This window comes from Pelodiscus sinensis, chromosome 1, assembly GCF_049634645.1.
Source record: "Pelodiscus sinensis isolate JC-2024 chromosome 1, ASM4963464v1, whole genome shotgun sequence".
Taxonomy (NCBI): Eukaryota; Metazoa; Chordata; order Testudines; family Trionychidae; genus Pelodiscus; species Pelodiscus sinensis.
The window spans coordinates 122,978,725-122,994,178 of NC_134711.1; the positions used below are offsets into that span (position 1 = coordinate 122,978,725).

Consider the following 15,454-nt stretch of genomic DNA (forward strand, 5'->3'; position numbering starts at 1 on the left):
TTCCCAGGGCCCTTCCCTGAAGTGCCGGGCACCCTGCCAGTAACCTTAAAGACACCAACTAGTGCTTTTGCTGCTTCCTTTCTGTTCTAAAGAGACCTTGATTTTTCTTGCTCACATCTGATTTTTACAGATGCTTGTTCTTTAGAGAGTTCTGACTCCTGTTTGTAAACGTAGCAGAAAGGGAAATATTTACACAGCTTGACATGGTGGCATTACATTTTAGACATGGCTGCCATTCCATAGTCTGTTGTCACACTGCTGCTGCTGTAGCTCCTTTTACAGGGTATGGCTGCTGTTTGGAAGCAAAATTTGTGGACTAGATGCAAATCAGAAACTGAGTTAGGGACCCCCTAGAGGCAAAATAACATCTGCTTATCTTTGATAAGAATTTGAATGTGAAAGTGAAGTATTTAGAATGAAATTAAAAGCTTTGATCTGGGTTTTTTTGTTTTGTTTCATTATTATTTCATGTTTGAGGCCTTTAAATGTTCCTTTCAATTCTTATTAGGCTGTAGTATTTTTTACAGTTATCTCAGACTCACATAATATATTCCAGGACAAAAAGCGACATTTAAATAACATTGTAGTTTGGAGATGAAGCAGCAATTGCCTGGCAATTGAAAACTGGAATCTGGAACTTTAGCTCATGGGACCAGTCCCATACAGGGAGGTTGGGTGGGGTAGGGAAACAGACACAGTGTAAATGATTAAGGGAATCTTCACCTGATTTTCCAGCTTGGGGCTATGTCTACACTACAGAGGGGTTTTTTTGAAAAATGGTTGTTTTTCTGAAAAAAACTTCACTAACATCCATACTGCAAGAAAAAAATCCATACTGAAAAAAATCAAAAGAACAGAGGGTTTTTCTGGCATTGGTAAACCTCTTTCTATGAGGAAGAAGCCTTTTTGTGAAAGAACTCTTTTGGAAAAAGGCAGATCTGCACAGGGAAGAGGGAATTCTTTTGAAAAGAGGAAAAAGCACAGGTGCCCTGGTGGCCACTCTGTCCATAGTAATCACAGCTTACATGCAAGATAGTGTCCATTCAGTGTGGATGTTATCTTTCGAAAAAGCAGTTCCCAACTTCTACTTGATCTGGGCTGGCTGTGACACTGCACTATAAAGCTGAAAGGTGCATTATAAATAACTCCTTGCCAGAATTTGACTTTTATTTTTTCACTATAACATTTACCCAGAGAGGCTCAGGTCTTTACCTCAATTAATTTTTGTTTTTCTTCATTTAAATCATTGACCTGGGCTGCGGAGGAGGGGTTCAGAATTCAGGCTGCCCCGGAGGAGAGCGGACAACCCCAGTCCTCTCTCACCACAGCATCTTGGGGCCAGGTGAGAAGCACCTTTCTATAGCTGCTGTAGCTCCAGCAGGCACAGCCGGGGAAGGAGTATATTCCCCGGGTTGGGGCAGGTCCAGCCTTATCTGCCCCAGCCAGAGCAAGGAATGCAGCAAACTGTGCCTTTCCCCTTCTCTCCCTGAGGAAAGGGAACAGCCAGCAATGTTCTTGTATGAAAGGGGGGAAGGGGATCTTCAGGCCCCCCTACCCTCCCTAAAGGGTGCCCAGGGGGTGGGAGGCTCGAGGCTGGGGCAGTCCTGGACAGGGGTGCACACGCCCCAAGTCAGCCCTTTTCACCTGCCTGGTGATTGGCTTTTTTCTCTTTTTCTTTTATGAGAAGCAATCCCATTCCAGACACATCTAAGCCCTTATTTTGCCATAAGTTATGATAAGAGGAAGATGTAAATTGAATTTGGTGGCCCTAGCTCTTATCGCTTAGTACAGGGGTGAGGAACCTTTTTTGGATTGTGGGCCTCTGACCAATAGAAACATCAGTCAAGGGCCGGGAGCTGTGGGGAGGCAGTGCGGGGCAGAGAGGCAGGAGTGCCAGCATAGGCTCCCCACTGCTGGGGGAGGCCCTAAGTCTCAAGGGCCAGATTCAGGCAACCCAGGGACCACATCCAGCCCCAGGCCTTAGGTTCCCCACCCCTGGTTTAGGAGGAGTTCTTGAACAGACTCTCAGACAGATACACACACTCTAAAACATATATATAGATAATTGACAGGTAGCGTTTGTTTTTAAAGCATGTTTTTATTTTTATCAGTTTTTACAGTTGTGGGACATTATGGTGGGGTTAGCCAATAAGGAGGTCAGACAATAATTCCTTAATGACAGTGAACTCTGATTGAGAAAATTCAGTCTTTATAAACACTAAAATACAACTGGTCAGCATCACGTGGCAGAATACACAGAATCAGGATCCTTAACTCAAAGTTTCTCAAGGAGTCTTTTCCTTACTTTGCTGATCCGTACATTTAAATTATGATTGCTATATTTCTTGGTTTGGGCTTTTACGGTTAAATGGATGTTTGCAAACACTTACCAACAAAAATCTAACCCTTCCATTTGTACCCATTAATCAGTCCCTGAGGCATGAAGCCTGCCTTCTTGCAGGATGCAATTTTTTGAAGAAGATACTTAGTGCACAGGAGCAGAAAACAATATTACTATATATGCCAATTTGGTCACTGTGAATTTCTCTGCCAAACAGAAACAAAAGGCACTGGGCTTAATAGTCTGCAATATTTCAGTTTTAACAGAATCCTCCTAACATTGACGTGTCTTTGGTTCAGTGGTGTCGTTTGACCTTTTATAGCAAGAAGGGGCTGTCTAGAGTCTGAACACTCTAAAATCAAGGATAGTTCAAAGCTAGGAGGTTTATCATCAAAATCCTACTGAATGTCTCTTTTTAGAAAATAAAGTTTTAATCCTTTCCTTCCTTCTTCCCAACCCCCCATTCATAGTAACTGTTTCCTTCTTCACATGGTTATGATTTTTAAAAAGGCCCTTTTTGCACAGTTTATGAAACACACCAGCTTCATGGGTTACAATCCTACCTGTCAGGTCTGAACAACTTTTGTCTCTAAGAAAACCCACCTATGAAAGCAACTCTATTCACTTTACTGCAGAAGGGCCAAATTCTGCTCTTGGTTACACTCTTGCAGTTCTTGAAGGAAGATTTGGCCTTAAATGTATCAAATTTGACAATAACGTGCTGATTTTGCTTTGTTGGGGGAAAAAAAAATCAATCCTTTTCTGGTTTTCCATAGCCCTGTTTGAAGGCTGCACAAGGTTAAGCCATCTGACAGCAAATCAAATTTCAAATCAGTCAAATTAATATAATCTGCCCTTGGCCGGGTGCATTTCCCCACCCCTAAAACCAAATTAGGCCTCTTGACCTCCAGCCCTGTGAGTTAATGGCACTTTTTCTGGCCTGCGAGTGCAGTGGATGTGGGGAGGCGGTAAAGTACATTCTATATTACTCTGATTCTATGAGTCTCTATACATCAAAAGGATCTGATCTCTTCACAAGCTTCTTGGTGACAGAGACTGACATTTTTGCTGGGGTGGGAGAACAAAAGCACTTTTTGTGAAAGTCCTCAGCTGTCTCCTGTCAACTCATTCAGTGGGAACCCCCCAAAAATAATAGCAGCAATGAGCAAGTGAACAGCCTCTTAATGAGCCTATTATTGGCTGCAGTGGCTCAGCTTTACCTCAGATCAGAAGTCTCCTCATTGGCACAAGACAAGAATGGAGCTACATTTTTCTTCACTTTGTTCTCTAATCACACTAGTTGGAAATGTGATGATAGACCAGTTCCTCCCTCCCTTTTTTTTCTGCTGTTAAAATTTTTCTCTGAGACAAATTTCCTGTGAGACCTTGGTCAAGTCACTATCTCCATTCCTCAGTTTCCTATTTATAGAACAGAGATAACAGTACTGTTGTCCTGTGTATTTAGACTGCAGTACAAATGACATTTGTCTTAATGTAGTAAGGAGGAAAATCCTATTTACCAAGCAACGAATCATTGCATTCTGTGACCAGCACTGTGAACAAAAGCAGCGGAGCAAGAAAAAGGTAAGAGAAACCTAAAACACAAAGTGGGACAAATGAGTGTGCTTCAAGGATTCTGCCTAAGTAATAACATTGTAGCCCATCAAGCAGTCTAAAAAAGCCACTAACCCTGGAACCTCAGAAAAGTAAACCTTGCCTATGGGAAGTCCTGAGCCTCAGTCCTTCCTGTCCCTTCCCCTCACCCCGTGGAGCTGGAGACCAAAGGAGTCTCATTTGGGGACCACATCTGTGAGGGTTTGGGGTTTTTGGAGGAGGTGGTTTGTTTGGTTTTTTGCTCCTTATCGGAGTGGGCCCCAGCTGATTTTTCTGTGAGGAACTGGCCTCCCAACCCAAAAAAGTTTCCCCACCCCTGCCATAAATAAAACATTGGAACCTTTTGTGTTGGACATAAATTAATGTTTTACTTTATTTAAAATGAAGTTTGATAAACTAACATGGCTAAAATGGCCATCAGAGCTTTCTTGCGCAAGAAAGCGTCCATACTGCCATGGGAGCTCTTGCACAAAAGCAGAGCTCACACAGGCAGTGTGGACGTTTTCTTGCGCAAGACTTCTTGCACAAGAACCCGCCAGTGTAGACATAGCCCTAGTGTGGTTCACTGTCCCATGTAGTGGCAGTCAGACTACTTACAGCAAGAGATAAGAACAAGTGAACTCTACAGCCTAAACTAAGCACCAGCTGGCTTTATAGCTCAAGCTGAAGAGGCTACGTTGCTATGCTCCAGAGGTCCTCGGTTTGAATCTGCCTGGTTATCAGTGCACAGCAGAGAAAAAGTGTCTTAGCTCCCCACTTGCTTATTAGTAGCTATTTTGAAACATACTCTGAACATGAGTCAGAAATCCAGTAAATGTTTTTTCTAGCTGCAATTTAAGAAAAGATTTCTTCAAACTCTGACTGTTCCATTTTATTAAAGTACAAATCAACCAACATAAAATTTCCCTTCCTGCAAAGCCTTAAAATGGCTTAGCACCATTAGGTGGTGGAATACCTTCTAGTGACTAGCTTATGGGCAGGGGCATAAGATCCACACTAATAATGCATCAGTTACTTTCAGTAGTTTCATGTACAACACAAATGAATTCCAACTTTCTGGTGGAGAAATAGCAAGAGTGTTAGTAACTGTCATTCATCAGTGATTCAAACCCAGGGAAGCAGCCTCCTTAGTAAATCTAGACTGGGTAACTAGATTCATATGACAGGCTTGCATTTAAAAATTATATATATGTGTGTAGATCATGCTCCACTTTGGCTTCTGAAGAATGGGATCTGAACAACTGCCTGGCTGGGAAATGATTCACTAGCATCAGAAAGTGTCACTGCCTTAAGAATGGTACATGCACTGGGTTGCTAGGTGGGTTCCTCCAACCATGTCCACCTCTACAGTGTTGGTTGGTTTTGGTTTTGTCTACAATCACAATGGCAGTGAGACCCTTTCAGCTGGAGTTTGGTGACTTGTGCCTGTGAAAACCCTTTGGAAATATAGTGATACAGTATTTAGTTGTTAGAATTGATTTCTAGCTGCCAGCCTTTACAACAGAAAGCGTGCAATGAAACCTGTAAATACTAGTGCCACTGTGGTAACAGAGTAAACCCTTTGCAATATTTTGATTATGTGCTTCATTAAAATCATGTCTAGTTTCGCCATATGGAAAATACCAACCATAAAAGAAACTAGAGGAAGCTTAGTGTGTTTCATTATCACCACTTACCATACATTATAATACCAAGGCAGCCTCTGATAACAGCATTGGCATTGCAATTGTTATTAACTAGTTGTCTCCTATGTGAATGAATGGGGCTGTAAGAGATGAAAGTCCCACAGACGAAATGGCAAAAATGATTGAAAATTTGAGCTGTAACTGCTTAATGAGGAACATTGATGATCAAAGTGCCAGTACAGTGTTTCTACGGCTTTTGAACAACAACAAAGTCACCTACTATCCTTCAATAAAAATGCAAACAGCAAATTCAAAGCCCAACACCATCTTTTTCTCTAGGAATTTTTATATGCCTGCATACTCTGTGTAGTAGTCTCCATCATGACAATTTAATGTTAATAAAAACCTCTGAACTTTAATGGTATTCACTGTGGTTAACTTAAAAGTGGCTTAGAGAGGCAGAGTCTGGCATTTTCTGCTTATCCCAATCAGTCTCTTCTGATTGCTGTCAGATGCCTGGGTTTCATTTTTCAGGTGAAATGGGCTGCAGTTGGCAAAATCTGATTAAAGTGAATAGGACTAGTCTGAAATGAGTGGCAACAGCCACATCAGATAACGCTCTCCTTTGTAACTACAGAGAGCCTGCAGAATACAGAATGAAGTGTGCTGAGTAACAGATGCAGGATTTAATTTTGTTTTTCAGCAATAGGCCATCAAACCAACATACTCTGGGTATGTCTGCATATGATGTTGTTTTTGTCTTGTCACCCTTAGCTTTAGACACAACTGGTGGCAGAATGGGGATGTAATTGCAGTAGTGCCAGTCCCAAGTGCTCATAAATCATGAGTTAGGGATGACCTGCGATTGGCCTAAAACTAGGGGCTGCGTCTAGACTGGCGTTTTTCCGCAAAAGCACCTGCTTTTGCGGAAAAACTTGCCAGCTGTCTACACTGGCCGCTTGAATTTCCACAAGAACACTGATGATCTCATGTAAGATTGTTAGTGTTTTTGTGGAAATGCTATGCTGCTCCCGTTCGGGCAAAAGCCCTCTTGTGCAAATGCTTTTGCACAAGAGGGCCAGTGTAGACAATACATTATTGTTTTGCGATCGGGGCTTTTGCGGAAAAGCGTCCGTGCCAATCTAGACGCTCTTTTCTGCAAATGCTTTTAACGGAAAATCTTTTCTGTTAAAAGCATTTGCGGAAAATCATGCCAGTCTAGACGTAGCCAGAGAGTGTGTGTATATTTGTTTAAAAAAAAAAATCTAATGAGTTTTCATTTGCTTCTTGGTTTCTGAGCTGCTTAGGGTCTATGGCAGGGGTGGCTAACCCATTCCGGGCAAAGAGCCAAGATAAAGAGCCTGGGTAAAATTGTTGAGTAAAAAAATAAATTAAAAAAAGCCCCTTTAAGAAAATGTATTTAGAGGCTGATGTGCCATCTTTAATACTCCAGTGAGCACAGGGAGCCAGGAGGGGAGGGCAGTTTTCAGGGGCACAGGCCGGCTTTATGAGCCGTGGTTTTATGAGCCGAGGGGGCAAGCTTCATGAGCCACACTCTCGGGGGGAAGGGGAGGAGCCACATGCAGCTCGCAAGCGGACCACAGCAGGTCTATGACAACTTACATTTTAAAGTTTTGCGCTGTATCCATGATTGCTAGAAACTTAATTTAAAAAAAATGTGAAAGACTGAATTCCTAGATTATATAAGAAAAAAAACGTAAGAGCAAGAAGCTTGCCATAAAGAGCAGACAACACTGGGATTCTATGTAGGGATGTCAATGTGTAGTCAGCTATATGATTAACTGATAAGCCCAAGCGGATTGGTTAATTTTGTCAATCCCATGCATTCCCCAGCCCCTGCTGCCTCTGAATCAGAAGCAGCAAGGGGGGGGGGGGAGCAGGAGCTAGTGCTGGGGGGAGCCATCGTAAAAGCTGGATCCCCCCAGCACCAGCCCTGTGGGGCCACCTCCCCCTCCACCTCTGCAGTGTGGGGAGGGGAGCAGGGGAGGCTGCCGTGAAGCAGGCCTTGTCCAAAGTGGTACCAAGCACCCTGCAGACAGAAGCTGCTACGTCTTCTATGGAGCAGCTTCTATCTGTGGCAAGCCTGGGACTGCTGCAGACAGAGGGTGGTCTCTGGCAGCAGCCCCTCTAGAACACATTTCACCTTCCTGCCTTCAGGGCATCCCTTATCCTGCCTTTCCAACACGGGAGCCAGCTCTATCCCTGGGGCAGCTGGTGTTGGCTGCTCTGCTGCACCTGGGGTGGGCAGAGTGGGGCAGACCTCAACGCTCCCTGCAGACAGAGGCTATTCCACCTCCCACAGCAGCCCATCTGTGGCAGCAGCGCGGCATAGTAGGGGGCTCCCGAAGAGTGGGGCTGGAGTGCATTACTCGAGTAACCAATAAGAATTCATATGGTTACTCGACTATTCAATTACCTGATATCTAACGTCCCTAGTTCTATGCAGATAGCTGACAACCTGGTATAAACAAGTTGGGAATCGCGTTCTTGTTTGTTGCTTACACCCAGTAAGGCTGGCCCTATCTATGAACTATTTCTACAGTACCTGAGCAGCTCGCGTTCAGTAGTTGTGTACCCTTCCGACAAAGAAACCAAAATGACATTTAGAGAGGTGCAGTGCTCATATAACAGACTGGACACTATCAGTCTTTCACATAGCTATTTGAGAGCCCTCTGTAATGTAACTAGCAGGCTCTGAAAAGGCATCATACAGGAGTCTTGCCATATATTGTAATGATGTGATCCTGGTCTGATTAAAATAAATCTTTATCAGTAGGGCAGGAGGATCCCAACACTGTTACTGTTTTCAAAGGCTGTTGCTTGGTGCCAGAGCTTGCTAGTTTGAGGCTACTGTGCCTGCTACAGCGCTCTCCACCAACACCATCATTTGAATTATTACTAAAGATTAAAGGCTACAACATATTAATTAATAAGCCACCATGCTGAGCACTGTAATTGGCTCCTGCAACTCGTAGAGTGCTAGCTTTATAGGGTAACATTATGTTGATGGCCATTAAAAGACTGGTTCTGTTTTGGGGCAGAGGTGTCTCATGGAATTGGAAGAAAATTGTATGACAAAACACACCAATCCCCTGGAAACAGTGCAATAGTTCTACATTCCCATGGCAACACTCGCCTGAAATTAAACACTGACACAGTATGAGGATGAAGAGCTAGGAAAAAAATCAAGCCTGTCCAATCTGCCATACCTAGGAGTGCCAGTATGCCCCACTTGGTTAGCAAGCCAGCTTTAGTTATTGTAATTATGCATCTATACCAGGCATTAGCAATGTCTCTTTTCTTGCTCCTCCAATACTCTTTTCTTCAATCACATAGAAAATGGATAATCCCAGTACAAGGCCCCATCCCACTGATCTTAGTTGCTACATTGACTTGCACCACAAAGGATGGTAAAGAGGAGCAGAAACAGGAATGTCAATAGGGGAAGGGGAAAATGATTATATACATTGTGCGCTCTATGGAGGGATAGGGTCTTTTTTTGTTAGACACTGTAGTATGCCATTATGATGTGCATTGGTAATCTGCAAGTACAGTGCCTATGCATTATTGGAGAACATATAATTCGTATGGAGGTGGAGGAGTCAAAGATTATTTTAAAGACTGTGAGCTTCCCTTAATCTCTGGAGGTGTTTGGTCTGAGAAGGGACTGAAGGATTGCAGCCAGGTTGGATTCCTGAAAGAATGAATATCACACCGTCCACACCACTATTAAATTGTCAGTCAAGTTTAATGCATCATAAAGAAGAAAAACTACATTGGCATATTTAAGACAAACACTTTTTTTCTATGCACACTATCCACTGGACAGTCCCCTTTTCAAAATAACTACTTTAACAGTCCAAGACATGTCTTCAGAAATTCTTCACATGTTCAACCTTCCATATTTTCCTTTTTTAATTTGTCTGAGAAGAAAAAAAAAACATTAAACCTGAAAACACTTACGTTGCAAGCCACATTAGAATGCATAATTGGCATACAATAATCAATGTATAACAATTGTGTTTTACTTAGTTCACTTTGTTCATCAATAAAAGAATATAAAAATCTTGTTCAACTGAGTGTTAAGTGTATTAAAATAGATTTGTATAGTACTGCACAGTTTCTCCCGGAGTTGTGAAAATGGTTGAAGGGACCATGTGCTGCCTAGTGATGGGCAACTGAAAAGGCCAGTCCCTCGTTTAAAAAAAAAAATCACATTCGGCACCATGTCATATGCTGATATGAGAGACTAGCTGTGTCATGCTCCAGTGGTTCCTTGCTTTTGTTTTACTTAATACCTGTTGTGCTACGTAGCTAAAGGCTTGGAGAATGGAATTAGTGGTTGTGTGAAACTCGGCATTGTTAGAGGAAAAGGGGTTGCCCATCACTAACTTCTGAGCTAGGCCTCAGGATTACATTATAGGCCTGTGACCTACTAAGGCGCCAGACTGACCCTTGTAGTATCAGGAAGACTCGCTAGTGAAACAAGCAGGAGCTCTAGGATATTCTCAGACTAATGCTAAACATTTTCAAATGTGTTACAAATCAATAAAATTTTAAAAAGGACTCGAGTTTCCAAAAAGCCAGCAAACCCTTAATTTTCCACAAACCACCCCTCCCCCAAAATTCTTGCTATTATCCAATATGATAAACAACCCCTTGAGGCAGTTTTTTTTCCTGTACCATTTTTGCAGATATTCCTGCAAATAAACAAAACAAAACAAAAAAACCCACCAGCTTTTATCCATGTTACCTATTTTTACAATAAAAATGCAGTACAAAAATGTAAAATTATTTTTGGCATATTATCTGTACTGGCAAGAAAAGAAAAAAAAACAATCTTTATTTGCTTTTATTAAAAAAAATAGGTTCAAAACATAACAAAAAAAATTTAACCCAACCTGCCAAAGCTATCCACTATATGGTTTATGCTAAAATTTGCACAAAAACTCCATGAGAAAAATACATCAATAGCAAAATAAGTAAAAAGGACCTGCAAAAAAGTAAGGAGTTTTACAGTCATACCTCTTTAAATACTTCAGAACGCATATACAGAAGCATCAGCATGAAAATACTTCAATATTTTACTAGAAATGCTAACTTCATACAGTTTTTTAATTTAAATATCTGCAATTCAGCTATAATACTGAAAAAAATGATCTTTTTGTTTTAAAGGCTCTATGAGCGTCCATGACGTCATTCCTGTCAAACAGCCCATTTCCATTTCACCTGAATCAGTGAGGCAGACCTGTTCACTTTGCTAAGAATCCATGTCAAGTCCTAAGTAGGTCCGGTTCTTTTATATTACCAGTTTCCTCCCGCCAAGAGCTTTAAGCCCAGCTACCTCCCTACTAGTTTCCTAACCCTTTGTATTTAACATTTTTCCCTTTAAATCAGACATGTAAAATTGTCTGCCCTCCAAAAAGGATACTTCACTTTCTATCAGCCATACTTCTTCTTTTCCTTCTCATTCATAAATACATTAAGGCCAACAAAACAAAAACAAATCTCTTTAGCACTGAAGGTCTTGGCAAATACAGAACTGCAGCAAAATCTGCTTTGTGGGAAGTTGCTGCCACAGTGACCTACAAACTGGACTGACTGGTTTAAGTTCTACATATGTCAAAAATGAGATTGTTTTTTGTTTCCTTCATTTCCCTTTGTTTCGGTTTAATCTCTCCTTTGCGCGTGTATAAAGTTTTTTTTCCATTTTTTTCCAGACAGCTCTGTCAGTTGTTACCCTGTGATTGCTGCAACGCTTTGTGCATGGCAGCAGAGGCAGATGAGGGTTTGATCCAGGGGACAGTTAGCAGGGAGGAGGTGGTGGTTGTTGTCATGGTAACCTGAATCATCTGCTCATTTTGTATCAGTCTAATGAGAGTTTTGAGACGTTCCAGCGATGACTGAGTCCCTTTCTGCTGGGCCAACAGGCTGTTTTTGAGCTCTAAGCATTTCTGTTACAGAGAGAGATGGGGAAAGGGAAGGAGAGACTGAGAATACATTCAGATTGGCAACATCTCTCCAAACATGCTTTACATGTCTGGAGAACATGTCAATCTCAGACAAATGCTGCTGTTCTTTAGGGATAGCAGAAACACAAGCATAGCTAATAGAATACCACCCATTAGTTCATTACCTGCCTTAGCAACAATATTCACACTTAGGGCACTTTTGACTGTATCTTGTTGAAAGACAGGAAGAATACGTGATTGCATGATGGCAGTCTACAGATTCTTGGCATGAGTTTGCAATGGTCACATTACTAAAAAGTGGCAAAGTCACAAGAAAGCACTGTAAGTCTTCTCAAATGATTTCAATAAAACCTTCCAATCAAATACACTTTGGTGTATTTTGTATGTGGCACATATTTCAGTCCATTTTAGGGTGATTAAATAAAGTAATGTTTGTTTTAAATCCCTTTACTTAAAGCCAGTAAACGTAGTGACAAGGATGCCAATAACCACATCTAGCCCCTTATTTCAAAGTAATGGGCTTGGTAGTGTGGACGCTCCTCTTGTAATTTCAAAATAACTCCCTAGTGTACACCAGGGCTAAGAGAGAATGCTTCCCAGCACCTAATTCTGCTTCTGTGCCAATTCTAATTATTAATAGTCCTATAGCTTAGGGGGTGTGGTTATGGTCAGATAGCACTGCCTTAAGAAAGTCCTGATGTCCATGGCAGCTAGGTATTTGGGTTCTGAGCCCAGGCTCACACTCTCTAGAATGGCAGGGACTGGTAGGAGCAGTGTACACTCATATCTGGAATCAGGGTATGGCTTGGGTGACCCCCTCTAGGAACATTTGGTTCTAGTTCCTGTAAGAGATGCTGAAAATTGCTATAATACTAGACCTTTTGAGAGTGGTGACAATGATCATATCTACCTAATCTTTTGGCACTGGAGTGGTTGGTCATGCACAGACCTTTCTTGTGAAAGCTAGGAACTGCTATACAGTAGTTAAACAGCTCTGACTTGTGTTATAGCATAGGGTAGAGGATATGTTTAATTCTGTTTTGTCATTTGAGTGGAGAAGTGCTCCAATAGCAGATCTGCCACTGCCTCCTTCTGCTTCTCAACCTGCCAGTGTATCTAGCTCACCTCCTCTCCCTCCCCCCAAGAGACCCATATATGTTTCTTTGTAAAGAAACATATTCACACTTGAACATGCAGAGATTGTGAGCGTAACTCCTTCCCAGCAATCAAATTTCAGTTTTTCAAGCATAGATCTTTATAACCAACTCTGGAGGAGACATTATGCTCCATAGTCTGGAGTCTTACTTTAACTGCATTGTTGAGCAGTCTCTCTTTCTCTTCTAACTGTCTATGTTCACTCTTCAGCTCGCTGCCTTTCTTTAACAATTTTCTCTTCTCTTCTTCTTTGACTGTAAAACAATTAAGGTTTAGAATGTATATGTTAAGGCACAGACTGAAAAAAATGGTGTATGCTGACTCATGAGAATACAAGTGTTCTAGATGGAGACTTCCATAGGTCTTCCCAATCCCATCTCAAAATGCACAGCCAAGGAAACGTAGTTTTCAGCTACACATAAGACAACTCTCTCTCACCTTTGAAATGGTTCCAGTTCAGGACAGACATTATTCCAGAACACGCTTTTGAGAGACTATAGAATCCCTATTTTCTAGCTAGGGAAATGAAGGCGGAGATTAAATTACCAGATCAGGGCAACACAAGTTCATTTAAGGATATTTCCTCTGACAAATGCTAGGTACACAGTTTTAGAACATTAAATCAAAACCAACGCTTTTTTAAAGCAAAGGCATTAGTTCTTATCAAGGACTGAGTTCGTGTCAAGTTTCATGTTTTCAATCATAAGCAATTTTTACACTGCCTTTGTAGTCCAAAGTGTAATTAGAATTAGAGCTTGCCTTAAAATCTTGGCGAACAGTAAACTTGCCACAAAAAGTGCATTTGTGGGGACACCAAAAACTATTTGTGAATTGGGGTCAAATTCAGTGAGCAGTTTGGATGAAAAAAATGAACACAAACATTTGGAAAATAGCTAAAGGTTTTGTTTTGAAAAAAATCTAAAACTGTTTCAAGATAGTGTTGGATGGAAATGATTAATTTCTAAATGAAATGTTGAATCAATACAATTTGACATTTCTGAATAGGCAAACAAAAGGTTTTTACCTGAACGGAAGTGTTTCATTTTTGTTAAAATTCTAAACAATATTTTTGTTTTCTTTTTGTTTAGCATCTCTACCAAAAAAAAAAAATTGTTCACTCAACCTCAGAATTTGAAAAATGTATATTTTTGTGTCTCACCAAAGATTTTTTTTCTTTCAAACTCTGAAAAAAAACAATTACTCTTCAATCCATGACTATTGGTATGTCTACACTGCACACTAATTTCGAAATAAGCTATTCTGGAATAGTTATTCTGAAATAGCATATTTAGAAATAGCACTACAGGGAAGCCGCAAGTCTACACTGCAGGGAAGCCGCAAAATTAGTCCGAGGCAGGCTTCCCTAATGTAAATGTGCTATCTCGATTTAGAGCCCCAGGAGGCATTGGGGAGGAATAACTTAAAATGGCCCTGGTGAGGGGCTCTTTTGAAATACCAGAAGTGGAGTGTCTACACATGCCTTATTTCAAAATAGCTATTTCAGAATAGACGTTATTCCTTGTAGAATGAGATTTACAGATTTCAGAATAAGCCGTCCATTATTTAAAAATTATTTTGAAAAAATGGAATGGCTGTGTAGACACTCACACTGTTATTTTGAAATAACACTAGTTATCTCAAAATAATGGTGCAGTGTAGACCCTAAGTATGGAAAACTTCAGCTAAATGGTAAATATTATAAAAAATTGTGTGTGAAAGAAAAATGGGCTGAAATTGAAAAAAACATTTAGTAATACTAATAGGCACCACCACTGCTCTTACGGAGCATTGGCTCACCCGTGCAACTTACGAACATGACTTTAAACCCGTAACAGTATTCGAAGTTAGACAGTTACTTCAATTTTAAAGGTGAAACCAAGGACCAGAAAGCTTCTTATCAGGAATCATGCCATTCTGTACCTGTTTTATGAGTAACATAGGAATGAACAATAGCCAGAGTTCCAGTCCATGGCACGTTTTCATCTTTCTTTAATACCTGTAAATCCAGGGAACAACAAAAATAAGTAATCCACACACACACACACACACACACACACACACACACACACACAACATCTTCCCACTCAGCCCCACAAAAATAACTTTACTATTTAAAATGGGTATAATTGGAATTGTAGATTGTAAGCTGAAATAGTGAACGAATTCTGGAATTTTAATTTTACTTCACTATAAACAGTCACTACATAATTGCTAAGATGGGGTTTTCAAATTTCATACTTGATCATCACCACAAGTTACAGGAGTTACAGCAGTTACAGGAGTTTTGCCTCTGTATTACGTACAGGACACCACTGAAGATAGAATACTAGACTTGATATACCATTCCTCTGAGCTAAAATTGCCAGTTGTCTTGGGTAGGAGAAAGAGAAGATAGGCTGGTTCTACTGAATGTAAATATAGGCCAGCAATTCTCTTTGAAATTTTCAAGTAAACTAAATAGTAATTTTTCCTATGGGTGAAAGCAGAGAATTCTAAGGAACAAAAATCAAGCCCTCTCATTCTGAAATTCACCAAAATTGTATTACAGTTCTTACAAATCTGATGCTGTCAGAATAGCATTTGTAACATGGTTATCAATAGCTGCATATAGTAAATCTCAGAAAGAAGATGATGTACTCTCCTTACAACTTTCAGATCCTCTGGTGCATTGTCTGTTCATGACACTGTCTCCTCCATCTGCAAGACCTATATTACTTGCTTTGAAA

At 40.8% G+C, this 15,454-nt stretch overlaps 1 protein-coding gene across 6 annotated transcripts in view; it reads right to left on the reverse strand.

Moving 5' to 3' along the window:
* Nucleotides 1–9,330: 9,330 nt before the first annotated feature.
* The window catches only part of PHF21B (PHD finger protein 21B), a 231,064-nt gene continuing 224,940 nt past the window's right edge, over nucleotides 9,331–15,454 (reverse strand). For 5 of the 6 annotated variants that reach the window (XM_075899842.1, XM_075899836.1, XM_075899821.1 and 2 more), the window contains 3 exons: nucleotides 14,649–14,724; nucleotides 12,879–12,982; nucleotides 9,331–11,555 (listed from right to left, as the gene is read on the reverse strand). In XM_075899842.1, the coding sequence (XP_075755957.1) occupies nucleotides 11,331–11,555; nucleotides 12,879–12,982; nucleotides 14,649–14,724 (405 nt within the window). In that variant the 3' untranslated portion in view covers nucleotides 9,331–11,330. Of the gene's footprint in view, nucleotides 11,556–11,737; nucleotides 11,864–12,878; nucleotides 12,983–14,648; nucleotides 14,725–15,454 lie in introns of all 6 variants that reach the window. The other variant, XR_012896208.1, reaches the window with a different exon arrangement.